The sequence below is a fragment of the Tachyglossus aculeatus genome, chromosome 20 (assembly GCF_015852505.1).
Source record: "Tachyglossus aculeatus isolate mTacAcu1 chromosome 20, mTacAcu1.pri, whole genome shotgun sequence".
In the NCBI taxonomy this organism is placed as follows: Eukaryota; Metazoa; Chordata; class Mammalia; order Monotremata; family Tachyglossidae; genus Tachyglossus; species Tachyglossus aculeatus.
Genome location: NC_052085.1, coordinates 2,291,867 through 2,318,593, shown reverse-complemented (window position 1 = coordinate 2,318,593; position 26,727 = coordinate 2,291,867). Strand labels below are relative to the sequence as shown.

The window sequence follows — 26,727 nt, the reverse complement described above, 5'->3', positions numbered from 1 at the left end:
TCAGTTCCCTCATCTGTAAAATGGGGATTCAGACTGTGAGCCCTATGTGGGACAGGGACTGTGTCCAACCTGTCCAGGCTTGTATCTACTCCACCGCTTAGAAAAGTGCCTGGCCCACAGTAAGCACTTAACAAATACCACAATGTTATTATTATTATTATTATTCCTCTGAAGACTGAAGATGAGGCTTACAAACAATTGCACTGTTAAGAAACAAGTGGACACAGGCACGGCTGATGAAAAATCTTCTTTGGAGCAAGATGCCTTAAATCTGGGGATACCATTTGAGCGTAATTAACCATTTAAACAGAAAGCGTACTGGTGAAACACTAATTCAGAATGCAACTCTTCTGTCTGTTCATTGGGATGAGCAATAAAAAACTGTGACCAGGATTTTCTTTGATTTCTTTATTTTTCAATCATTTAAAGTTCAATTTAGAAAGGACAAACTGAAAAGCAGCTATTGTACTAAAGTGGAGATAAAATTCTAAAACCAAAGAGCTTTCATTTCCTTTACATGAGTGAGATGGAACTGCACCTCAGAAGGTGTAGCAGAAAATGTTGCTCTCCTGAAAATCTGGCTATACTCAAATTTCGCCTTCACTGTGTGGCCATTCTAATGCAAATCATGAAGACTCTCCAGTTTCCTTATGAAAGAAACGCTAATTATGACTCCACCCGCTCCAAAGAGAATAAAGATCTGGGCTCTGTAGTAATCTAAACCAAGAAAAGCCTCAAGGGTCAAAAATGAAATTTTATTCCAGGTTGTTAATCTAGAGTAAGGTATACAAACAGATTAAAAATGCCCTATTAAGACAAAAAATACCTTTCAATCCACTTAAATTCAATTAGTTCTATTGGTAAAATACTGAAAGGAGATGACAAAATACTTCAAGTTTAGAAAAAAAAAAAGATTGGTTACCCTGTCTGCTATATTCCACTAGTCTGCAACAGAATACCATGTATCACTTGTTTTCTACTGACCAATTAAAAATGGGTGCAAGTAATCACAAAATGTTCACCACATTTCGCTACTTGCTCATATGAGAACATTTCATCGTAATATATATACATACATGTGTGTGTACATATATATGTATATTATTTTCTAGAATGATCCTAACTAAAGAAAACTCAATAATCAAGTACAATCGATATTCCTACTCTTCAATGATCTAGGAGACAACACTGGAAAGTCAGCAATCTCTGTGGGGCTGAGTATTTCACCCCCTTCTAAGTCTTTTCTGAGGCAGGGCAATAAGACTATTTTTAAAACATCTCCACTGAGAAACAATGTTTGATTCAAACGTTAATCAAATACACTTTCTATGTCTTCCCCTTTGGATGTTCAGGGAGAAAGTTCCAGAAGGGGAGTGGGCTTCTCTGGCTATTCTGCAGTCCATTATCGTACCTGGTCAGCGGCCACGTTTCTGATGATGACTGGTATCTGCGAGTGCGTCGAGGGATGATGCACGTGCCCACCAGTTCCTTCCATGCCGGGCACCAATCTTTAATCGAGGTACAGAAAAAGGGTGCAACTGCTGTTTCTGGTATATCAATTTGGACCACAAAAATGGAATTTCTCGTGCCTGAGCTCAAAGCGGAAATACCATTTTAAATACATTCCAACGATTTAAAACACTCAACAGGGTCTGGCAGATTGACGTTGTACATGTATGCCATGTAACAATATCCTTTTCAGAACAGTAAACACAAAGGAGGAAGTCTTTTTTGCCGCACTAATGAAATTTAGGATAAAAATCAAACCACGCTAGCAGGTTAAACCACGAGTAGAAAGCTAGTAATTAAGTAGCTGCATCTTTATAAATGGGGTCTATTAATTTTCTTGTAAGAGGATATATAGATTAGAAAAATGTAAAGGTAGGTATTTGAGTGTGCTTTCTGCCCGTTGAGGACAGAAGAGACTTAGAAAACCATGAAGCTTGGACCACATGTCAGAACTAGAATGATACCCATTTCTTCACCTGGAAGGAATTTTAATTAAAGAGGAAAAAAAAATAATTTTCACTGAATAAACTATTTTTTTCTATTTTAGAGTCAATGGGACAGAATCAGGAGAGAAGACAGCATGTTTATCTCTTCCCGGTATGAGCCAATAGTTCACAAAGCAAAGGAGTTGGTGCAAAAATGTGTCAGCTCCACAGAAATAGCCAACAGGGGCAACCCATCCAATACCAACCTATTCAGATGCACAAGCTGAATAGGTTTCTTAAAGAACTACTAGAGTAAGATGTTTTGTGAGAGCAGGTCCTCAAGCTTAAATACCTTTCTCTGAAAGAAATAAAAGGGGAGAAGGATGAAACAGGGAGAGAGAGGATCTGCTTTTAGATTTACCTGAAAAATTAAGAAAACTCAGTGAGGTCCATTTTGGTAAAATGTGATTAACTGTCCAAAAACGAAACACAGGTGAGGTCTTCCAAGGCAGAGAAAGAGCCCAACCAATGCGGTTTACCCTGGTTGTGGAGATAACACCTTGAAGGTATTTCTCTTTCTCTCTCTCTCCACTCAGTCAGAGCTTACTTAAGATGCTAACTGAAGATGCCTACTCAAATCGGGTTCTTGTGGCACATTAACTGGGAACCTAAGACGCCCACCTCATCTCCTCTAGATACCAATCTACAGGGAGTGGCAATTTACAATGTCACTGACGGCTACTACTCAAAGCTACCTGGCTCCTGGAAATCCCGGACAGCGTGGATGGGGAAAGCCCTGGGTTCCAGGTCCAATTCCCCTCTGCCTGGATCTCTCCTGAAAAGTCACAGAACGTTTCTGGTCTCAGTTTCCCCACCCAAACCTGCTCCCAGACCCCAGCTCATGGGGACCATGTGTAAGGATTAAATAATGTCTAGGACAGGGGTACAATTCTAAACGAGAAAAGTGCTCTACAAAACAACACCGGGTTTCCTTGGACTGGGACTCTAGGATCGGCCCCTCCAAATTTGAGGTTTTCAGATGGTGCCTCAGGAGGGCCGGAAAGTGAAGTGGGAATGAAAATTTCACAAAACGTTCAACCTCACAGAAATGTTCCTAAACCAAGAAAGTGACTACAAATCATAAGGGGAAGAGATTTCCCTTATGTCCTCAGGTTGGACCTGCTTCCCTTTTTCCCCAGCACCCAATACCGTGCTCGGGACATCATAAATGTGGACCGGTCGACTGATTTGAACCAAGTTCCACAGAAACACACAACAGAAGCGGCCAAACGGCACTACTCACCTGTAGATTTTTACCCAGACATGGAGTTACTGATCCTCCAAGACTCACAAATACAGGCGGCTCACAAATACATACCGCGTTAGCAGTTATACTGAACAGCAGATGTGAACTAAAACTGCGCCATGTACTCTCATGGCCAAGAGCAGGATAAAACACTGGTGTCGTAACAGTGCAACAGCTACAGCCTATCTTCTTGAGTGCGGCACCTATCTGCTAGATTTAGCGGCACTGAGTATTACACAGTAAATACTGAAAAAAACCCAGGTTTGGGATCTGCGGAAGCACAGCCACATCATGAATACCAAAACTGCGAAGCGACAGCATTATAACAGCAATATCTGAACGCTGAGGTGACTCTGGGTTTGCAGTGCTCTTTCACGCACTGACTTCCGGGGTGGGGGCCCGCGGGGCGAACAGTCCCAGGGACGGCCGTGTATGCTGTGTTCCTGAGCTCTGTCTCAATCGGACCAGTCGTTCTCATCCAACTCGGAATCGTCGTCAGAATCGCTGTACTCCACAGCTATGCGCCTGGAGAGGATGGTGGCCACGTCGTTCCCAACCGGCTCTCTCTTGGCTTCTTGCTCACGCTGCTCTTGCACCTTTTTCAGCTGAATGCCTGCGGGCGGGGGTCAATGATTCAGAATTAGGTGTTCCCTTCCTCTCCTAAAACTGCCCCCGCAATTCACCGGATTGGGGAGGCACCGGGTCTAAGGCCCGGAAATTTCTGGGTGGGGCCTCAACCAAGTGTTGGAGGGAGAGACTTAGGTGGGCGAGAACTTCCATGACAGGAGAAGAGGCCTATACACAAATGGGGTGAGGCCAGCTTTTCTTCCAACAAAAGCAATTAACTCTTTAAAAAAGCAGAAGTGAATTTGTGTCCGGCATTGATTCTGCTCCTCATGGTTTTCCCTGAAACGGTTCGGGCTCCCCCCCTGGCTCCACGAACAGGGACGGGGAATGTGGAAGGAGTTTCCAAAAGCCACCAGAACTGAAAACTGCTCCCTCCTCGGCACCCCTCCCGAGGGATGGGACGGATGTCCATCATCCGCCAGAACCACTGATGGATTCCTCACCCCGCCTGACACCAGCTAGAGCCCAGGCGATCCCAGGGGAGGAATCGGGCTAGGAGGTGGAGGTGGAAGCTAGAAAAATGAAGAAAACCCCTGGAGCCAAGAAGTATAGGAACAAAACTGGCAGGTTTTCCCAAAAGGGAAGGAAGTTTGTGACTGGGGCCGTCTAGCGGGCTGAGGGTCGGGAGGGCGAGCTGTCCGCAGGGCAGCTCCTAAGAGAACAATGGCAGTGTTCCAGCAGTGTTGAAAGCCTCTGGGACTGGGTTCATTCGTTCATTCAATCGTATCTACTGAGCGCTTACTGTGTGCAGAGCACTGTATTAAGCGCTTGGGAGAGTACAATACAACAATATAGCAGATACGTTTCCTGCCCACGATGAGCTTACAGTCTAGAGGGGGGAGACAGATGTTAGCATATATAAAGTACAGATATGGACATAAGTGCTGTGGGCCTGGGAGGGGTGATGAATAAAGGGAGCAAGTCAGGGTGATGAAAAATTGAAGTGGGAGAAGAGGAAAGGATTGGGCTTAGGAAAGGCCTCTTAGAGGAGATGTGCCTTCAGTAAGACCTTGAAGGTGGGGAGAGTAATTGTTGGATTTGGGGAGGGAGGGCGTTCCAGGCCAGATGCAGGACGAGGGTAGGGGGTTGGCGGCAAGACTGAGGCCCTGTGAGAATGTTAAGAATGAGTTCCAGATTGGGGATGGTGCAGTTATTCCCAAATCTGGTTTAGGGTTCTATCTGGACCATTCCTGTTACTGTTGATATCCTCACCAAGTAAATATGGGTTACCTGCCAGTGATGAACAGGTTAATTCTTGGAGAGTTGCTCTCACGGAGTCGGGGCTGGGTATTGGGCATTTCCTTCCGACCTCAGTTGCCGGACCGCAAGATGCTGGACTGGTGAGCCGCACCCCGAATGTCCCTGCTTTTTGGCAGGTGACAGATCAAAGAAACATGGGACGGTTGCAGCAGACTAACGGGGGCACATCGAGGTGCGCTCGTGAGGTGCCCCAAGAGAGCCCCTCCTGGCTATACGAAGCTGAGGGCTCAAGGACCCTTCGCACTCAAAAGGAGACTGGTCCATCACAACGTTTAATAATAATGACAGTAGTAATAATAATGGTATTTGTTAAGTGCTTCCTACATGCCAAACGCTTTACTAAGCCCTGGGATGGATAAAAGAGAATCAGTTTGGACACAGTCCCTGTCCTATATGGGGTTCACAGTCTAAGTAGGAGGGAGAGAAGCTTTTTAACCCTCATTTTACAGAAGAGGAAACAGACTCAGAAAAGTTAAGTGACTTATCCAAGGTCACAGAGCAGGCTAGTGGCAGAGCCAGGATTAGAACCCAGGTCCTTCTGACTCCCAAGCCTGTGCTCTATCCACTAGGCCACACTGCTTCCCCGACTCTGATAAGCTCATCAAGGAATGATCATTTCTTGAATGATAATCATGAATGATCATTTCAGGGAGAGGGAGGTGCAGCCAGACAGGACTAGCACAGAGGCACGCACTCACCCATCCGAATGGCAGCGAGAAGATCACTCCGAGCATCGCTAATCGGCGGTTGTGCCGGACCAAGAGGTTTTGGCTCAGCGGCCGGGGGTCCGTGCATTGGGGAGGATGAAAGAGAAGCTCCTGCGGCAGGAGGACCCGGCGGGGGTCCTGGAGGAGGGGGAGCTGGTACCACGAGCCCGGTGGAGGGCGGATGGGGAGGGGCAGTGAACGTAGGACCGGCCCCTCCTGCAGGATGGAACGGTGCCATAGGAACCTGCAGAGGACTGACGAAAGCCGTCTGCGCCGAAGGAATCACAGGAGGAGGTGGCGGTGGCGGCGGGGGCCCTGAAGGGTTGTAGAAGTCGATGATCTGAGCGGGATGCCTCCTGATGAAAAGGATCAAGCCAACACAGTCACTAACAGAGCCAAACAATGACGTTCTCTTAATTGCTAATATAGTTCATTCCTACTGAGCGGCCTGGAAGCATCACTAAGGGTCCTCTAAGAGGGAAACCCTACTGTTGGGGAATGAGGTTTTGGGAAGAGGCTACATAATTAACCACCACAATGCAAAAAGTCTTACTTCCTCAGAGGCACTTATAGAGGCTGAAATTATGAATACCACCCGCCGCCCCCGCCCCCACAAAAAAAGGGAAATGTGAATTCCCAGCAAACGTATTCAGTTATTTCAACTTCAACGTTGCCACTGTTGGTCAAAAATAGCTGTACAAGCACAAATTATATATGCACCTGCCAAAAGTCAGGGGGACAGAGGAAACGTTTTAGGGACAGGGTTAAAAAAAAAGGTCTCAGATAATACTGCATCCCAGCTGAAAACTGGGAGTCAACTGCTGAGGAAGACCAGCGCCGAATACTGCAATCGTGAAAAAGGAGCGGCTCTTTCTGAACACGAGACAAGGAGGCAGAAGAGAAAACAGTGCCAGGTGCCGCAAATAGACACATGCCAACACAACAAGGGCAGCCTTTTTGGGTGCATGGTGTGTCTACGACTGTGGGTCCCTCTGTCATTTCATCAGTCGCACACTTGCTCGCAGTTGAATACTTCCATCAGAAGCATCTTCAAATTGGAAGGATGGTGACATCTATGTAGGTGTGTGTCTAGATCTAGAGCTATCTATCTGGATACATGTATACAGCTATACATCGTAGGGGTGTAAAGCGTGCTTACCCGTAGTCTGTCGGGCCCAGGGGCCCGGAGCCGTGTGCTCCGTCCACAGCCTGGGGCGGAGGGGGTGGGGGCTGCTGCGGTCTGTTTAAGGTCGGGTGCCTCATGGAGGCGGAGGGTGGCCTGTGTTCATGCTCGGGGCCTTGGCTCCCCCCGCCAAATTGTTGGGTGTCTCCTATCACGTATGAAGGAGTGGCCGGCTGCTGATGGACAGCATGGTTTGGTGTGGCAGGATAGGAGTAGTCAGTGATGTCGGAAGCGTGGGACCTAAAGGGAAAGGAGAGGGAAAATTGGCCTTCACACAACAGGCTCCCTGGCTCCACGACACCCAAAGACTGATTTGTTCTGTACAAAGAAACGAGGCAGGTTTCATTTCCACTCCCTCTTTTTACCACGGGTTTTAGTTCCACAACAAATTCATAGTGATTAATTTTGCTAGGGAGGCCAAATGTTGCTTGGATTCAAATTCAAAGTTTCAACGTGAATAAATTAGCTCAAGTAGCAGGGAGGCAATCCATCTCCTCCCGGTACCTTATCAACATACGGTACCTTATTCAAACTCAGTGGCAAACGGCATAGAACAAATCACGTTAAACGAAAAAGCAACGTCTAAGACAGGCACGGACTTCAGTTGCAGGGAAATTTGGAAAGCACAAAGTTAAAATCACATCGCCGCAGGTGAACCTGTTAAACATGAACAGCGACAGCGGAAAATCAAGAATAATATGAATGCATTTAACCAAGGCCGAGAAAAGTTGAATGTCAGAAGGCCTTCGTTTTCTCGGAATGGTCGGCTGAGCGTGAGAAGCTGAAAGGAATGCAAACAACTGTATTAGTCGGGAGCGAGAGCTGGGTTCCTAAAGATGCAAAGTGTCTTGGGGCGTTGGATAAGTAAGCTCAAGGGAGGATTGGGGAGGGGTTTGGTGGAGCTGTTCAAAGCTGGGTGGCATTAGTAATAGATAATCGTGCACTCTGTTTAGGGACACACAGAGTCAGTAAGCTAGAGCCCCTTGGTACGTTAAGACCCAAGCAAGCCAGCAGCCTGGAGCCAGGGACTGGAGGCAAGTGGAAAGACAAACCCTTTGGGCTTTCGGTCCTCTTTCCTGTTCCCTGCCTGTTCCAGTTTTTTTGCATCACTCATGAACTCAGTGCCCATTTTCCTCCTCTCCCACTCTTCGCTTCTTGTTCGTACTTTTCTCACATTTACTGGCGGGTTTCTGCTAGGGTTCACCTTGTGTTTCTGTTTCTGAAGCAAAAAAAGCAGATACACATTGTGGGAGGAGCGGCGAGGCCACAAAGTGGATTTCAAAGAGGATGATTCAATGAAGGGGACGCAGTTTAGAACCAAATGGTTTTTCCTGGGGGAACCAGCTGTTCTTGGCTCTGTTTCTTCCCTGACTGGGGTCTGAACTCCAGAATTGGGTTTGAACGGCATTATGGTCTGTGCTGCTTCTGGCCAATTAATCAAAGAGCTAGGCTTGGGAGTCAGAAGGAGCTGGGTTCTAATCCTGGCTCCACCACTTGTCTTGGGCAATTCACTTCACTTCTCTGGGCCTCGGTTACTTCATCTGTAAAATGGGGGTTTAAAAATGGTTTGGAGATGGGGTGGTCGATGGGGGGAGGACACAGATGGTGGTTAGGAAAGGAGAGAGTACTAAGGGAATGTGGAGGCCAGCTGAAGATGGGAGAAATATTGGTGGAAGTTGTTCGGCGTTGAGAACTCTGGAAGGGAGGCCACACTCTCAAGGAGAGTCATTGTGTGGAAAAAAATTGGGGAGCTTCACTGGGGAGCTGCCCCCTTTGTCCTGATTCAGTAAAACTAGGTCCCTGGTAGCTGTGGCACTGAAACTCTGAGTCACGGGCCTGGTCTCAGAGAGGCTGGCCCTTCCCTCACGTGTGCTTGGGGTAGAATGGTAATCAGATCCTGGAGATGGTGAGTGCTCAGACTGGCTACAGCACTGTTAGGGAACTGGGGACTGTTCATCGGACAGCGCGAGCCTGTTGGGTGATGGTGTGCTCTGGCACCAAACCATTGTGCACATCTGTGACGCCGGGAAGGGGCACACTTCAGTGCAACTTTTCTTTAACACAAAGGTTTGACAAGGATGAAATCCCGATGGGAGACAAGAACAGCTGCCGAGGGCAGGGAGAGGAGGAGGACTGTTACGGGAGTCAATGCTAGAAAAGAAGAAAGTCAAAAAATCAAAAGCCGACACACTGCTCAGGGGAAAAAAAAAACAAGGGAAATGGAGTAATCTTTGAAACTAAATTATTCCAAACCAAGGTGAGGAAATCACAAATGATCTTGAAGTCCCTCCACTTTAGGAATCAAGAGGGCCGGGCCAACCTGGGGCTACAGGTGTGTGAGGAGGTGGGTGGTATTCTGTGGGGGGAAGTTGCCGTCCGTCCTCATCCTTCTGGGTTCGGAGGGAATCGCGCCTGAAACAAACCATCCCTTTTGGGGTAAAAATATCAAGAGTGGAAAGGTAACTTTTATTTGCGTACGCAAGGAATTGTAAGACAAATAATCGCTGAACCGGAAGATCTGATGAGAAAAATGAAGCGCCACACCCTCAGAGTGCTTTCCAGAAGGAACTGAACTCCAAAGAGAAGCTTTCATTTCAGCTGGCAGAGATGGAAAGAGAACTAAGAGAAAATAGGCAAAGTCTGAGAGTGAAACTGGCTTAGAATTCCCATCAAGCCCTATGTGACATCTATTGCCCAGCTAGCCACGCAGATGTACAGACAATCACTTATGGCTTTGTCTTCCCATCAGGTCAGAAACAGAATCCGGGGACCAGGGATGTGCCGGACAAATAAAACTCAGTAAGGAACTGTCTTCTAGAAGTAAATAAAAAGCACCAGTGAGAAGTTGATGAGTGGCAGTGGGACTCCACCGAGGCTTTTTTAAAGGAAGATTAGCAGAAAGTTCCCACTTTGTCCAAAAGAGAGCTACAAATCAAAAAGCAGAAAGAATCTCAATGAGTTAAAAACTTTTCCAACTGCCGCTTGTCTTTCAGTTCCATCTGAAGAACTGCAGTTGCCCTCCGGACCTGGATGAAAAGTATTTCCCTCGAACAGCTAACCGATTTCAGGTAAATTGCAAAGAGGTTCTTTCCCTGTAAATCTGCAGGAAAAAAAGTACACTTCTTATCCATCCCTTTCTTTGTTTTCAAGCATTGCACTTATTGCATAATTATAAGATTGACGGTACCTACCGACCATTTCCAGACATTCTATGCCAATGGAAATTCAACCTGCTAAGGGAAAACACAGAGGAGAAGTCTCTTCCATGATTACTGCCATTTTCAATCATAACACAGATGTTCACGCATCACACCTAATTCAACGGCATCACAAATTCAAGCAGGAGGGGTCTGAGCATTACGCCAAAAACTAATGGACGATAGAACAGTTCAAACACTAGTGCCTCCGCATTTCACCAGGCTTCAATTGAGCTTCTGAGGAAGGTGCTGGAACATGCATTGTAGACATTGAGATTCCTCCAGCTAGGGGCTCACGCTCCATCTGTGACAAAGATAAGGAGCTCGGAGGCTAAACACATTGTCCAGGTAAGAATAAGGGGAGCTTTGACACACACAGACACAGGATCTGGGGGTAGGGTTCCCTCGGAAGACACGCCATGGTACACGCTTCCTTGGCAGCTACATGCATTGCCCAGGTAACCGTCACACGGGGTAGGGGAATTTTAATGCACACAGACCTAGTATCTGGGGACAGGGATCCCTCGGAAGATGCTCCATGGAACACACTTTGAGACAACCTGTTGTCAGGTCTAAGCTCTTTGTCATAGGCCATCATATTCCACTCCTGACGCCTGTTCCTGGCTTTTCTAACCTTTTTCACCTCACGGGTTGTGCCATCTATGCGCTTTTGCTCCTGGGATCCAGGAAAAGAAAGAAAGCATGCCGAGACAGAAGGGAAAACAACAGGTTAAATACAGGTATGATGCACAGAACGACAAGCCCTGAGAGTAAATGGGAGCATAATACACACACAGGCGCGCACACACACACACACACACACACACACACACACACAGAGTACATAAAATAATGGTTATTTCTCAGATAAAGAAACTATGATGGGGCTCACCACTTTACGCAAAGAGAATGCAATGAACAATACCTACATTAAATAGGTCCGGTATAGTGAATTCATAAAGGCAACTTTAAATAAAAATAATTTTCCTTTTTATTTCTATCCTTCACAAACATTGTCTTCAAACTTAGAGTCTTATGGGAATAAAATGGTTTCTCTTTCAAGTAAATAGCTGATTAATGAAAACAATTAAATCAAAATTATTAGCGCATCACGGCATGCATCTAACTTGGTCTTTAATCCCTTAAAACACAATGGTGTGTCACATTTGAAAATGGCATCCTAAAATCCTTTAATACCATAAAACTTGAGTGACAGATGGAAATCTCCTGAAATGATGAAGAAATGTTTGAGACCCTATTTTTCCAGAAATGGATTCTACAATAGTTTTGGAGGTGGCATCCCAGCTAAGGAAATTCCATGTTTCTGCCTGACTGGCAGCCCTGGGCCCACCCTCTGGACCTGCCCAAATAATAAAGATGTTTTCTCCCCACTCTCCCACCTTCATGCCCTCTGCCATCTGTTCTCTCTCCCAATTCTCTCCACAACTCAATAACAAATGGGTGGGTTAATTTTGGCCAACCTATCAAGTGAAGTGGGGAGGTGGAATGGAAACTTTAGGATCCCCCGGCCACCTGAAATGAAAGACAGCATTGCTTGAGCACGCTTTTTGGGTGACCTCTTCCCTGCTAACATTCTTCCAACCAAGCGCCTCACAAAGTGATGGGGAAAGGGTGGGAAACTGCTGGCTAGAGACAGGGAATGGGTTAAAGACAGACAGTCCTTCTTTGGACTTTACCACTGCTGCTTTGTGTCAAGTCTCAAATTTCCCAACAGATTTTAGGGATTTGTTTCAAACTGTTTTTAAACAAACTTATAAGGTGGGTGGAGATAACATCACCTTATAAATTCAGCTTCCTAATGGTAACATCCTCTTACCCCAAGTCTTTCTTTCTGTGGCCTTCAAATACAAACTGACAAGTATGCTTACATGACAAATATTTAGATCCTGTAGCAATTCAGATTTATCAGTCTTTACTAATGAATTCTCTTGATCTTAAAACACCCAGGAGAAATGAAAACTCTAAGTGTTTTGAGACAGTGAGGTTATTGTTAACTTTTGTCATTTCCGGCTTACTTATTAAGACAACCATAAGAAAGTATAATTTCCCCTCAAGAGACGTTTGAGAGAAATTTAAATATAAAAATAAGAGCTACTTACATTAAAAATTTCCTGGAAAGTGCCACTCTAATCCCTTCTAAGGCTCTGCACTACTCCCTGGGGAAGGATGGCAGCAAAGCCTGGCCTATCTAATTTCAATTGTTTCTGTTCCACTTGAGATGAAAAGCATCCTTGTGTCCTTCCCACAGGTACTGCCAGGAGAACTCTGCAAACCTCCCAAAATGTTCCCAGTTTTTTTTTTTAAATTATTGAAAACTTAATCAGGACTAAGGATACAGTATGAGAGGAATCACCTCTGGTAAGAGCGGGTGGCAGGCGATAGTCCAGAGCCACACTGAGGTCCAAACCTCCAGGCTTACAGAGGGGGTGACCAAAAAGCCGGGACCACCTCCATCCCCAGCAAAGCATCCCACCCAGCAACTCCCAGGGTCTCAGGTTTCTTAGGGGGTGGTCCGAGAAGTAAGGAGACAATGAACTGTTACCTTCTACTGTAGTTTTCTTGCATCCCACCCTCTCCTCCCACTTAAGCGTTTGCCCTTCCCCATTAAAGGACTGTGAGGCCCTTGTGGGCCTGGGAACTGGCCTGAAAAACAGGGCTTTGCAGAGTGCTCTGCATGTAAGTGTTTAATAAATCTAACTATTGACTGAGCAACCAATTCCTCTTGAACTGCCTCCCTTAATAAAGCCCCAAATTTAAAAACGAAAAGTTCATCCTATTAAATTCAACAAAATGCCTGAAACATTGCTGAAATAATGTCACTAAAGTCTTCTGATGGCTATCCTGCAAAAGTGGGCATACTAATTCCTCAGGAAAATCTACTGATAAATTCTTAGACAACTCTTGTCTTTATCCATTTATTTTTCCCATTTTTTTAAGGAAGTTCCATCTCGAGTGTCCAATCTCCCTATTCCATCTCTAGTGCCCAATCTCTCTGAACACGAACTTCCCAGCTTTACTTTCTGTGACCTTATATATTCCAAGTCTTGTAATCAAAGATATGGAAAATTAAAAGGATGAACATTTTATTTCAAATGATCATCTTAGAACATTCCTTTCTGTTTGTGGCTGGACACCAAAGGCAGAAAAATCAAGTGACAAAATTTAAAACATAGTCAAAATTTGAGCACCTACATGCTTGCTGAAGCAAAACAGGTTTTTTTTGATGCCACATGGAAAGTAGCTGTTCTCAAACGATTACTGAGTCATTTGAAAAAACTACCCTAATTCTGCTAGTTTTAATTTTTCAGATTGCTTTATATGAAACGTGCAATCTGTGAGAAAACGTTAACACTAATTTTAACACTCAAATTATTTCAAAGAGGTCGAAAGTCTACTAATTTGCTCACTTTGCCCAGGTTATATGCAGTCACCCCAATGGAAACATTTACCTTTTGTCTTCTTTTCTCTTTTCGTTTGTCTTCTGTATCCTGAAGCATTTTCTCTTTCCAGAGGTCAAAGAAATAGGAAGGATCCGTGTAAAATTTTAATCCATCTTTCCTATCATCTCTATAAAAATGAGATTTCGGAAATAAGGAAACAAAGGGAATATGCAGATTTTTATATCTGTAAGCTTAATATCAGACACTAAGCGGTTTAAGCTCAGTGAAATCTTTGAGGTTTTCATCCGGTAATCATTTAGGAAAATGCATACGGTTCTGTGATTGGGGAAAATAAACTTTCTCAGCATCCACTAGCACTTTCTCAATCTCTACATTTATAACCAGAAAATCAATATACGCCACATACCCAAAAATTGAAACACACCCAAAACAGGGAGCCATCGTACCCACTTTGGGATATTTCGTAACAGTCATGCATTACCCTTAAACTGTCCTGGCCTGAATCTAGATACAGATAGGATGATTTCTGGGTCTCTGTCTTTCCTGAAACACTAGAAGTAATCTCGCAGTGGGAGAGAAACTGGTCACCGGGAAGGGGAAGTCCATGGACCCTGGGCCAAGGTAGATTTTGCGGACCACGCTAATCTAGTGAGTTTGGGGAGTCCCCAAAGGAAGTGAGGAAGACCCCAGAGACCCCAGTGGAAATGATGTGACCTAATGGACAGCACAGGCCTGGGAGTCGGAAGGTCCTGGGTTCTAATCCCGGTTCCGCCAATTGACAGCTGTGTGACTTTGGGCAAGTCACTTAACTTCTCTGTGCCGCAGTTACCTCATCTGTAAAATAGGGTTGAAGAATGTGAGCCCCCCGAGGGACAACCTGATTACCTTGTCCTTCTCCCCAGTGCTTGGAACTGTGCTTGGCACATAGTAAGCGCTTAACAAATACCATCATTATTATTATTATTAGCTTGTGTCTACCCCAGCGCTTAGTACTGTGCCTGACACATTGTAAGCGCTTACCAAATACCATTAAAAAAATATCTTCAGCTGGATTGCTCTCTAGGGACTTCTCCAGACACTCAGATGTTAGCTTGCCCAGCCAAGCTGGAAGAACAAACGTCTCCAAGGGTAAGAATGGTGGATTCTCCTTGAGACTTTCCCAAGACCACTTCAAGTGCCCGACTGCCTGTCTGCATGCTTGGCCAGGTAGAGGATTGGAAATCTCCATGAGAGAAAGCCTCTTGGATTAGAAAACCACTTCATTATCCATGATATTTTCCTTTGGGAATGAAGGGGAGGACACTAGGAGTGCAGAAGGGCTCGAGATCTTCCTCCATGATTTGGTGCCTAATATCTGCGGTGGGAATGGAGGAGGGAGGCAGGAAGGGACAGTGGCGTGAGGCAGTGGGGACAGGAAAGAGAAGAGATGGTTGAGGAGGAAGACTCCCGAGAAGCTCGTGACAGCCTAAAGTCTGAATTTGGCAGCCGCAATCAACTGAGTTTTCTTTAATTTTTTAGGAACCGCCTAGAACTCAGAGTATAGAGCTTCAATGTCTGAAATACTTCTATTACTTTTCAGACCTCAAATCAACATTCAGTTAATGTAGGTCCAAAACAGCTGAACAGTATTAATCAATGTATATTAATCAGCAATCAACCACAAAATCCTGAAGCAATCAAAACACTTGGTAATTACTCTGCATTTCTAGTTTCTTCAGGACAGCATCTGACAGCCCATTAAGCAAGTGCGTTTAATAATAAATACTATTCAATGATGATAATGATGTCACTTTTACCTAGCACGCTACCTTAACATAGACTTTTTAAGCCAAAGAAACAGCAGGTCTTCTAACGTGCTTTTTTTAACCCTTTCTGAGGCACAACTTTCCTACATTTTTGATACTCTGCAGTGTAATGGATTAACTGTTCTCTGCATTTTACTATATCATTATTAGTAATAAATATTTTGGTTTCAGCAACGTTAACATGTACTAAGCTCTCACATGATTTACTAAAGTTTGGAGTGAGTTTACATCTGAGCCTTAGAAAAATGCTGGCAATTCAGAGAGATTACCACATGAATTGTTTAAGTTTGTACCGAGTTGATCACATCGCTTGAAACAGACACTTGATAACTAAAAATTCCTTTCTTTTCCCCCCTTCTCCTCCCTCTTTAAATGTTGGCAGCTCATGTACAAATACAGATTTCAACTGAAAATACTATTATTGCTCAATCCTGAAGTACCCCTTTCTTATTGGCTACAGCCTAAGAGAGAAAGTGGGGGATCTGCTAGCATTTGCCTCTACGAAACAATAAAATTTCTCTTCCTCAGGATGAGGTGAAATTTCAAACTTTGGGACACACAGTTTCTAGCAACTATTGCCAAGTTCAGTTAAAGTTTAATATACTGAAATAGAGTGTCAGTGCAAAAATGTTAGACTAGCAAAGGTACCTTCAAGTCCTATCAGTTTTTTTTCTTAAAGATTTCTCCACTGTCCTTGCTCAAGACCGTTGCAGCTCATTTTTCACTTCCAACATCACTGTATGTCCATTTGAATCCCGGGACTACGCTACTGCCACAAAACAAATTGGTCAGGCGAACTCTGCTTAACCTGGATCTTGGATTCTGAATTCTCCCACCCCGAGACTGGGAATCCTGTTCTCGACTGAGCGGAACTTGGCTCTGATCTGGTTGTGCTTCATCCCTGGAAGCAGAGGAAGGAGCACCAATCCTTGTAAAGTCCCCTTAACCAGACCCCACCCAACCCACAGTATCCATTCTTTGCTGATGTTTGGCTTCCACAATGCCTGAACTGATGGCTGATGGGCCATGGTTCATTTGGGGCCAAATGACCCCATCTTACCTCCTTCCCTTCCCCACAGCACCTGTATATATGTATATATGTTTGTACATATTTATTACTCTATTTATTTTACTTGTACATATCTATTCTATTTATTTTATTTTGTTAGTATGCTTGGTTTTGTTCTCTGTCTCCCCCTTTTAGACTGTGAGCCCACTGTTGGGTAGGGACTGTCTCTATATGTTGCCAACTTGTACTTCCCAAGCGCTTAGTACAGTGCTCTGCACACAGTAAGCGCTCAATAAATATGATTGATTGATGAAATGACCTTTAGCTGCTTAATTTTCAGTCACTTAGAAGACTGAGGTTTTACCAAGCCTGAATTAAACTAGAATGCAGTTTGACCATCAGGAGGCACCAAGTGAAGGAAAATTAGCTTTCGTGAAAGTAAATTATTATTCAATTATGCTGAAACCTTTATAAAACTCTATAAAATTTCCCTCCTCCAATACTTATTAAAACAAGTACACAGTATATCCGAGGATATGATCCATGGCCATGTATTAAAGTGGCACTTTGTCTCCTGTTGCTAGAAGGAGGTTCTTGCTTCAAGTGACATGCCTTATATCACGGTTTCTCCCACGATGTGCAAAAGTATCTTGTGATACTCTAAAACTATACTCCAGTTGCTCAACCTACGGGTTTATCCACTAATTTTTCATGAACACAAAAGTGACCTAGGCTACAATCTGATTTTTCCTTTACTTTGTACTCGTCCCTGAAAGTTTAGCCTATTTTAAATATTGTGCTACTTTCAGGTAGCAGAAGTTTATCATGTTGATCAGATTGTTTCCATATATTCAGCAACACTGCATAATGAAATTTTTGTGTGATGAATAATAAAAACCTCAACATTGCTGAAATATTAACACCGACAAACCTGCTTTTGCTTATGTCCACGAATTATGGAGCTCACTTAACATAACCTTCCAGTGAAATGAGCAAAACACAAACCTAGAACTTTTGTCACACCACTTCTAGAGAAAGCCAAGCTTCAAATTAATGTTCAGTCCTTAGATGCAATCATTCCAACACCTAGAAAATTAAAACCTATCATTCATTTAGGTGCAAAAGGCCCTCTAATAATATGTTCAATATCTTTGCATCACTGTAAAATTTGGAAAGAATGATGCCTGTTTTCCATTCCAACCTGAAAACGAACGCATACTTGTCGAAGCTTCTCTAAGCTTTCCCACAGTACTGTCTGTTTTTCACGAATTTAGCAATAATTCAAGAATAGAAGGAACTCTAAGAGCAGGTAAGCACTAACCTGTAGGGTGTAAGAATATTCAGCGGGGGTGGTTTATCACTCTGATTGTAAATGTCAGCAACTGGATTAGGAATGCTATTCTTTGAAACCACCTGCTGGTCTTGGGTTGTGGAACTTTTGAAAGCTTTTTTCATATTGATATCCTGTAGTGACACTTTAAAAAAAGTTTAGTTTCCATAACAAAACTGTTAGAGTACATGCTTAAACCTAGCCTGAAAACAATATTTCTGGTACATTATTCAAATAAATTGCCTTCTCAGGGTTCACTTGACATTATTTTGTCGTTTTCCTTCTGTAAACCACACAGGTATCCTATCCCCTAAGACAGGATTTTTAAAACCAAGTAAAAAAGAAGTTTAGTTTTTCAATTTCTCTCCCGTCTGAGCAGTGCACTAGAGGTCAATGAGCCTCAGCTTATGTACTCCAAGGAAAAGTCATTGCTAATACATTGCTAACCTCTGAACTAGAAATGTACCTATATAATTAAATTTAAAGGATTATTTCTCTCACCAAATTTAGGGAAGGTGGAAAAGATTTGGAGGAAAAGCAGGTAGCAGTTATTTGCAGAGCATTTTCAATCTTAACAGGGGATTTTAATAGGTGGAAGGAAACCAACTGAACCCGGTATAGAACAAATGAACGTCTGAATTTTAATTATGTCTATTATTATCCACACTTGGAACCCTCTGTTGCACTTAGCCTCTTCTTCAGGTTTTAGCTTTTCTTGTCCTGTCTCAACACAACCAAGCTGGATCTCTTTACGTTCTTCTTTTGTCCCTTGGCCAAATTTTTCCCTCCTAATAGCATTCCCTTTCACTTTTTCAGTTTCTTTAGAGTTCCAAGTGAAGCCCTTGGCATCTTGGAAACCTCCAAGTCCTGCCATGCGCTGCTGGCTGTTCTTTGTTCACCCACCTGCACACCCTAACTGACGTAAAATCAGTTTTCTTGGACTCCAAGGTCTCTTGGGCTGTCTCTCCATCAGGTTGGGCTGACGGCTACCTTAAGCCTCTTCAATTTAATTTCCTAAAAAGCAACTGCCTTTGTCTCGATGATTTCCACCGTCCGTTCCCTCAGGATCTTGAATATTGACATCTGGTGATCGCTTCCGCTAGGGTTTTCTCTCTCCCTTGATTAATCCTTCATTCTATGAACCAAAGCACAGAGACTGTGTGCCCAATGCAATCTACTAACCCTTACGTCTGTGGAAGCTGAATGGCTTTTCCAAATGAAAACTGGGCCTGAAGGCCTCTTGTTTGCCTCTAGACTGTAAGCTCATTATGGGCAGGGAGCGTGCCTGCTAATTCTGCCACATTACGCTCTCCCAAGTGCTTAGTACGGTACTCTGCACATCACACGTGCTCAATAAATGCCACTGATTGACTGATTTTGACCTCAACCCTGAACTGCAGCCTCTTAGGAAAGTTGACCAGAGTTATTCTTTTGTGATTATTACTGCGTACTAATCTGAAAGGTCAACGGTGGCTTAAATTAGGGTCCTCTACGCCATTCTAAATTAAGTACAGAATTCCTGAAAGCCCTGCTTAAAAAAGGGATAACAATTTTTAAAGAACATATATAGTTTGTGGCTTTCTGCTGTCTGAGCGAGAATTTTTCAAGTGAGGTTAGCGGTGCCAGAGGGCTGATTTACTCAATCCTGCCAAATTTCTAGTTCACAAATTTTATTTTGAAATTTGAAAAGTCATTTAAAAATTTGAGAGAAAGCAGGTCAATGTCACAGCACTGTTAATTATTCATATTAGTTACAGACTCGAAACCTAATATCTCTAATGATCACCTGTGCTCAGTAGGCGAAGTCCCCAATATTTTTCTCCATTAAAAGGAAACATGGAGAAGTTAAAGAACCTCAAAAAAGACATTGAGAAACAAGACATCACGAAAGTTGGCTTAAGTATAACACAAGGAAGGGGAAGACATTTTCCCTGGGTAGCACTATACTGCTCAGATTTCTTTCCTGCCATCCTCTCACCTGCCCTCACGCTTCTCAAAACGACAGCTGTGACTTACATTCACACAGTTCTGTCATAATGCACATTTCCACTCTGCATCGGGGCTAGAACACTTTTAGGGAATTGGGATCACTTATCGGACAATGTGAGCCTATTTGGTCTTTGTGGGAGATCCTGAGGGGAGAGGGTACTTGAGAAGCAGCGTGGCTCAGTGGAAAGAGCCCGGGCTTTGGAGTCAGAGGACATGGGTTCGAATCCCGGCTCCTCCACATGTCTGCTGTGTGACACTGGGCAAGTCACTTAACTTCTCTGGGCCTCAGTCACCTCATCTGTAAAATGGGGATTAAGACTGTGAGCCCCGTGTGGGACAACCTGATCACCTTGTAACTTCCCCAGTGCTTAGAACAGTGCTTTGCACACAGTAAGCACTTAATAAATGCCATTATTATTATTATTATCATTATTATTATTATTATTACTTGTACACACGTGCACAGAATGAGGACAGGTTAGGACTGCCAGACCAGTCTCTCTGTTTTTCCAAGAACAATCCTTGTGCTACTCAAGGCTGCGAATGCCTCTCTAAAGAGGTTTTAAGAGAGAACATTCAGAAACCAGAAAAATCTACTTTTGACTTAACCCAGGTTTCGTTAACTAGAAGGGTAGCGGACCTCCTCCGATTATAAGAATTCTTGTAGAAAGATTTTTTTTTGTTGAGAGAGGATATGAGATGGAGAGATTGGGAAATATTTTGCAGCTATTTTTTCCCCTAATTAATCCAATGTTGTCAGCTCTCTCCTCCTCCACCTCCTCTCCCCCTTCTTCCAAAAAAGTTCCTCCTAGGAAAGGACAAAATGAAATAGAAGCTGAGTGATGGTTGCGTAATTAACTACCTCAGTCTTGTCAACATCACTTCTGGCTCATTGCTGTCATGCAATTACCTACCTTCTTCCACGGTTGAATCCAGCTGGGTCACTTTGACAGCAAGACGGTCAATCCTATCTTGAAGAGAATTTGCTCTGATGTAAAAGTTGTTGGCCTCATTAAACAGCTCACCAAATATGTCTTCAGCATGCTTGCCTATGGAAGAAAACAGACTGAGAAAGCCATCTGCTTAAGAATTGCTGAAGCGATCTTTGCATGTTTTCACCACTGCCATAATATTGTCAACACACTGTATACTGTGGAATGAGCTTCAAGAATGAACTGTTACATTTTTAGAAAATCTAAAGGACCTTGCGAATGGAGCCAGAAGACTCACATGTAACTGACACGAGCAATGAAAATAAAGTCAACAGTGAAAAAGTTTAACTGATCAGACACAGAACTCTATATACTTCACAAAGCCAGGGGATTCTGAATCACTTAGCTCTGATAGCTACATCCCTTCTCTAAATCAATCATATTTATTGAGTGCTTACCTTGTGCAGAGTACTGTACTAAGCTCTTGGGAGAGTACAATACCACAGAGTTGGTAAACGTATTCTCTTAGCAGGGTGTTTACATTTTTATCCAGTTACATTATTACCGAATGCTCACAACATCACTTTCAGTAAATCAGATTCCACAAAAGGTCCGGGGTAGAAGTACTAACAGTTGGACACATGGCAAACATGAGGATTGCTAAGCTTGTGAAACTCACGATCCCATCATTTGCCTCAATGCCCAGCCCCTTGATTCATGTGCTTGTTTCACACTGATGTCGACGCTAAAGGATTCTGGAAAAACAGCAGGGACGGTGCTGGAAAGGAATATGCTGATTGCTGGAATGGCTTTTGGCCTACACTGTTCTATGTCCTAATTCGGTATCAATCAACAGTATTCACTGAGCACCTACATTGTGCAGAGCACTGTATTAAGTGCTTGGGAGAGTGTAGGAGTTACTAAGCAAGATTCCTGCCCTCAAGCAGCTTAGAAATTAATCAGGGAAGGCCTCTTAGAGGTGATGAGGTTTCAGGAGGACTTTGAAGATGGGGAGAGCAACGACTGTCTTTCCTATCTGAAGGGAGAGGGAGCTTTGGGCAGGGGGAAGGTGGTGAAGAAGAAGCTGAAGGTGGGAGAGATGAAAGAGAGGTCAAGTTGGGTGTGTAGTGGGGGAGAAGAGAATGGCCAAGTAGAAAAGAGATATCTGATGAAGTGTTTTAATGCCAAAAGTCAGGGAGTGGAGAGAAAAGACAACCATTGGACGTTTTTGAGGACTAGGAAGATGCATGCCAATTGATGTTGGAGAAAAATGGTATTTAACAGGGGAATTAAATGAGTACTGGAAAGGGGCCTAAGGCAGGGAGACTGGTGAGGTGGCCTAGTGGAAAAAGCATGGCCTGGGAGTCAGAGGATCTGGGTTCTAATTCTGATTCTGCCACTTACCTCCGTGGCCTTGGGCAAATCACTTAATTTCTCTGCGCTTCAGTTACCTTATCTGAAAAATGGGGGTTAATTCCTAATTAATTCCTATGCGCTTAGTACAGTACTTTGCACATAGCAAATGCTCAATAAATATGATTGCACTAAACAAATACTCCTTCCTACTTAGACTGAAAGCCCCATGTGGCTCAGGGACACTGTCCAAACTGATTAACTTGTATCTACTCCAGAATGTGGAAAAGTGCTTGGTCCACAGTAAGTACTTAACAAATACCATAATAATTGCTATTGTGTATTTTAAAAATATTTTCAGAACAAAATGCACCAAAATACACAGTTGGAGTTCCTGGATTTCAGGTATCCTGGGGACACTTTAAACACAATAATCCATTGCTGTCCCTTAGGGCTTCGACAAACACCTTAAGTTTTTTGCTTCTGATGTTAAATAAGGAGAAGTGTCCTGTCACTGTGAGTTCTGCCTTTACCCTGTCACTTACAATTATTGGTTTGGGGGAAATCTGCTTCTCTCTCTCTCTCCCTCTCCTGATTTCCAGGCTGCCTGATAAACAAAGCTGTGTCAGCACTTAAAGTGCTGTCAAAAGTTTTCCTTTCACAACTCTCAAAGGCTCTTCCCCATAAACACTCTGGAAGATGTGTGTTTGTGTGTGTACACGCAGGTCTGTGCACGTATGTATAAGTGAATAAAGTAAACTCAATCTGATGTAGAAAAAAATATGTTTTGTAGCCTAAAGGGATCTGGAAGTTAATGGCTCTCTGAGCAGAGAGTGTCAATTTCTCCAGTTATGACCTCAGGCCTGAAGTCTTCATGATAGAACCAACGCCCACCTGTTTTTGGTTTTTTATGGTATATGCTGAGTGCTTACTATGTACCAAGCACTGTTCAAAGTCCTGAGGTAGATACAAGCTAATCAGGTTGGACCAAGTCCATATCCAACAACAACAAGTTTGTGTTTATGATGGGGAAAACTGTCATTACCACTCTGAATTCCTGTTACTGGGGTCATTTACTCCGATCACATACAAGTCCCTAAGCAAAACAATTTTCATTTCCAATCTGGTACCCAGCCTGGTGTGATGCACCAAGCACATCTATAGTGTGAAAGAATAATGCAAGAGCATGCCGGAACAGGGCAGACACTGAGAGAAAAATATACTCTTGTTTGTGAAAGAAACACACTTGCTTCTTCCGCTCTGAAATCTAAAACAAAGGGGAAGAAGGTAGATCTGCCTCTCGGTGGGAAAAATCCTGACATGAGTAAGAGATGTACTGACACTGCATGGAAAAGTGACTTCGGTGTGGCTTGCTGGATGTTCAAAGCCTCCTCACTGATGCTATTTTATTATCAAAGAAAAACAACTTTTCTAATGATGTTTGAGCTCAAAATAGTGTTACAGAAGCGACTGGCTGAGAGAATGAGAGATAGAAAGACTGCTAACCAGTGAATATGATAAGAATTAAGCCTCTCTGATTTAAAGGTTAATTGCTTCATTATAACTCCATTAATGCTCTTGAAAAGCAAAATCTACCATCTGGAAAACCCTAAGAGCTCACTAGACTCCAAAAGGGAAAAAAGGTCACTTCATTCCCCAAGATGTCCAAGAGCTAGGAAGGGGGAATGATAAATACTTTCTCCTCGGGGTTTTCCGGGGTCCTGGAAAACCCCTGGAAAGGTGGGTTTTGCTCCAACAGTGGCAGCAGCAATGGCAGAAGGCTAAACCATTGCCGGAATCGACTCTGAGTCTCAGGCTCAGCTCCTCTGGACTGCGTATTTGGAGAGGATGCCCAACTTTAGAATCCTCAAATTAGTGTTTGATGAACTCTGGTTAGCTTGCACTCCTGAGACTGGCCATGCTATCATCCAAGTGGCACTCTGGGCAGGGAATGTGTCTGCCAACTCTACTGCGTTGTAGTCTCCCAAGCATCTAGTACAGACAGTGCTCTACCCACAGTAACTGCTTGATATATACTGTTGATTGACTGAAATCCACTCTTTGGTCCAGCTGAGAAACCACTGCTACTAACCATTGCCTTTAATCTTTTGGGAGCTAGCACTTACTCTGTGGAAAAAGAAAGCAGTTTGCTAATCAAATCATCAATGGCATTTACTGGGTGCTTCTTAAGTGCAGAACACTGTACTAACCACTTGGGAGGGTACAATACAAAAGATTTGGAAGACACGTTCCCTTTCCACAAAGAGCTTACAGTCAAATCCAAAATGTATTTAACTTCTTACATAACCAATCCACGTCCCTTAATGATAGTTGCCCCAAATTTTAAAATTTGGCCAATCCTCCTTTTATATTTTTATATGGTATTCTCCCAAGTGCTTAGTACACTTCTGCACACAGTAAGTGCTCAATAAATACAAATGATTGACTCTCACATTAACAAACTTGGCATTAACGTGAGTTTAGAGGACCACCCAGCTGAGTATTATCAGCCCACCCACATCTGAAGAAAGACTATATAAAAACTGGAAACTGATTTTGTTCCACATATGGAGATGTAGCTGAAGCGTATTTTGGCTAAGGGAAGGACTAGATGACCCTCCCGGATTCGTTAGTGTGCTGGTGATAACTTACCTTAATGCTCAACCCTGCTTAGACTCCACTTTCCACAAAACCAATGGTTTCCCCATCAACGGGAAAAATTTCATTTGCTCAGAAAACATTTATTCATCACGCCCCGTTAGACTTCGATTTGTCAATCCCTGAGTCATGAGGCGGGGAGAACTTACTCAGACTGCTTAGCTGCCGTATGATGGCAGCAAGAGTGCTGTTGGTTACACACTCCAGTTCGCTGGTAATTCCTTCGGGCAGCGTTCCCCGGCAGAGGTGCCTGGGCTCAATGTTCCTCTTGACCAGCGGCATGGCGCCCAGACTGCAACGGGAAAAGACACACTTTCATGGAAATGCTCGCACTCAGATCTCTGAAGCCATTTAAAATACAAGCGGAGATGAGAGCTCTCCGGGACTCCCTTGGAAGTCCTAGGGTTCCACTAGGGTCCTGATGGCATTTTGGCATTTTCACGTGCATTTGAAAAAAGTTCCCTCGACCCACCAAGAGCTCTAGTTGGATTATTTACTATCAGTCTTAATGGGAAGGAAAATGATTGATTAGATGTGCAGTTTCAAGTCAAGGCTGAAGTAAACTGGTGTGGCAGGGTGGATTCAAGTTGCACAGGGCTTATCTATGAAGTGCTAGCCTGGGAATGATTGCCTCCAGGGCCAATCTTATGCTCATCTTCAGGTGACTTGCATATCATCCTTTAGAGCACGGTAAGAGGATAAAAGAGACTGTCTGCGGTAGGGCAGGAACTGGATAGTTTAATTTAATTCTGGAAAGGCACGCACAGATACTGTATTTACTGCAGGGATCCCCAATACCAAAAGACAATGACCGATAGTATTTAAACAACACCAAAGGGATGTATGCGTAAGGCATGATTCCCAAGATAAATGGCTAAGCTTCCTCAGGGAAAGAGAGAAAGGCCATCATCTACAGGGAAGCAGCGAAACCTAGTCGATAGAGCAACAGCCTGGGAGTGAGAAGGACCTGGGGTCTCTGCCACTTGTCTGCTGTGCGGCCTTGGGCAAGTCCACTTCACTTCTCTAGGCCTCAGTTACCTCGTCTGGAAAATGGGGATTAAGACTGTGAGCCTCATGTGGGACAGGGACTGTGTTCAATGCAACTTGCCTGCATCTATCCCAGTGCTTTGAACAGTGCCTGGCACACAGTACGCGCTTAACAAATACCTCAGTTATTATCTACAGGCATCTCACTGAATAAAGACCAAGAAGGGATGGTAGAGAACTGGAAATAACAGGATAAAAATAAGGAAATGGAACAGACAATGAGCACTAATGACTGTGGAACATAGAAGTGTGCCCCAAAAAGATGACCGGGCTTCTGAGCTCAGCTGTGGATTCAGACTCTCCATCCTGTTCCTTTCCAGAGGAAGAATGAGGGAGGTACTCGCCCTATGAGTGGCCTCTTCAATCATTTCAAAGGAAGAATTTATGGGGTCCAGTTCATATAGTCGGGGTTACAAGAAGCACCCACTGCGATGGAGAACACATTCATTCACTTAGTCATATTCAGTGAGCGCTTACTGTGTGCAGAGCCCTGTACTATGTGCTTGGGAAAGTACAATACAACAATAAACAGTGACCTTCCCTGCCCACAATGAGCTTACAGTGTGGCGGTCGGGGGAGACAGACATCAATACAAATAAATAAAATTACAGATATGTACTTAAGTGCTGTAGGGCTGGGTGGGGGAAAGAGCAAAGAGAGCAAGTCGGGTGATGCAGAAGGAAGTGGGAGACGAAAAAAAGTGGGGTTTGGTCTGGGAAGGCCTCTTGGAGGAGATGGGCCTTCATTAGAGCTTTGAAGGTGGGGAGAGTCATTGTCAGATTTCAGGAAGGATGGCATTCGAGGCCAGAGGCAGGACGTGGGCTAGGGGTTGACGTAGAGGAGTAGAGTAGAGGCCGTTGGTTTTGGCAAGAAGGAAATCATCGGTGACCTCTGAGGGGGCTGTTTCTGTGGAGTGAAGGGGAGGGAAGCCAGATTGGAGGGGGTCAAGGAGAGAGCTGGAAGAGAGG

At 43.9% G+C, this 26,727-nt stretch overlaps 1 protein-coding gene across 4 annotated transcripts in view; it reads right to left on the bottom strand.

Moving 5' to 3' along the window:
• Positions 1–398: 398 nt before the first annotated feature.
• Positions 399–26,727, bottom strand: part of WASF3 (WASP family member 3) — an 88,267-nt gene continuing 61,938 nt past the window's right edge. For all 4 annotated transcript variants that reach the window (XM_038761745.1, XM_038761746.1, XM_038761744.1 and 1 more), the window contains 8 exons: positions 24,862–25,004; positions 20,684–20,818; positions 17,772–17,925; positions 13,685–13,802; positions 10,715–10,890; positions 6,994–7,257; positions 5,826–6,190; positions 399–3,853 (listed from right to left, as the gene is read on the bottom strand). In XM_038761745.1, the coding sequence (XP_038617673.1) occupies positions 3,696–3,853; positions 5,826–6,190; positions 6,994–7,257; positions 10,715–10,890; positions 13,685–13,802; positions 17,772–17,925; positions 20,684–20,818; positions 24,862–25,004 (1,513 nt within the window). In that variant the 3' untranslated portion in view covers positions 399–3,695. The remainder of the gene's footprint in view (positions 3,854–5,825; positions 6,191–6,993; positions 7,258–10,714; positions 10,891–13,684; positions 13,803–17,771; positions 17,926–20,683; positions 20,819–24,861; positions 25,005–26,727) is intronic.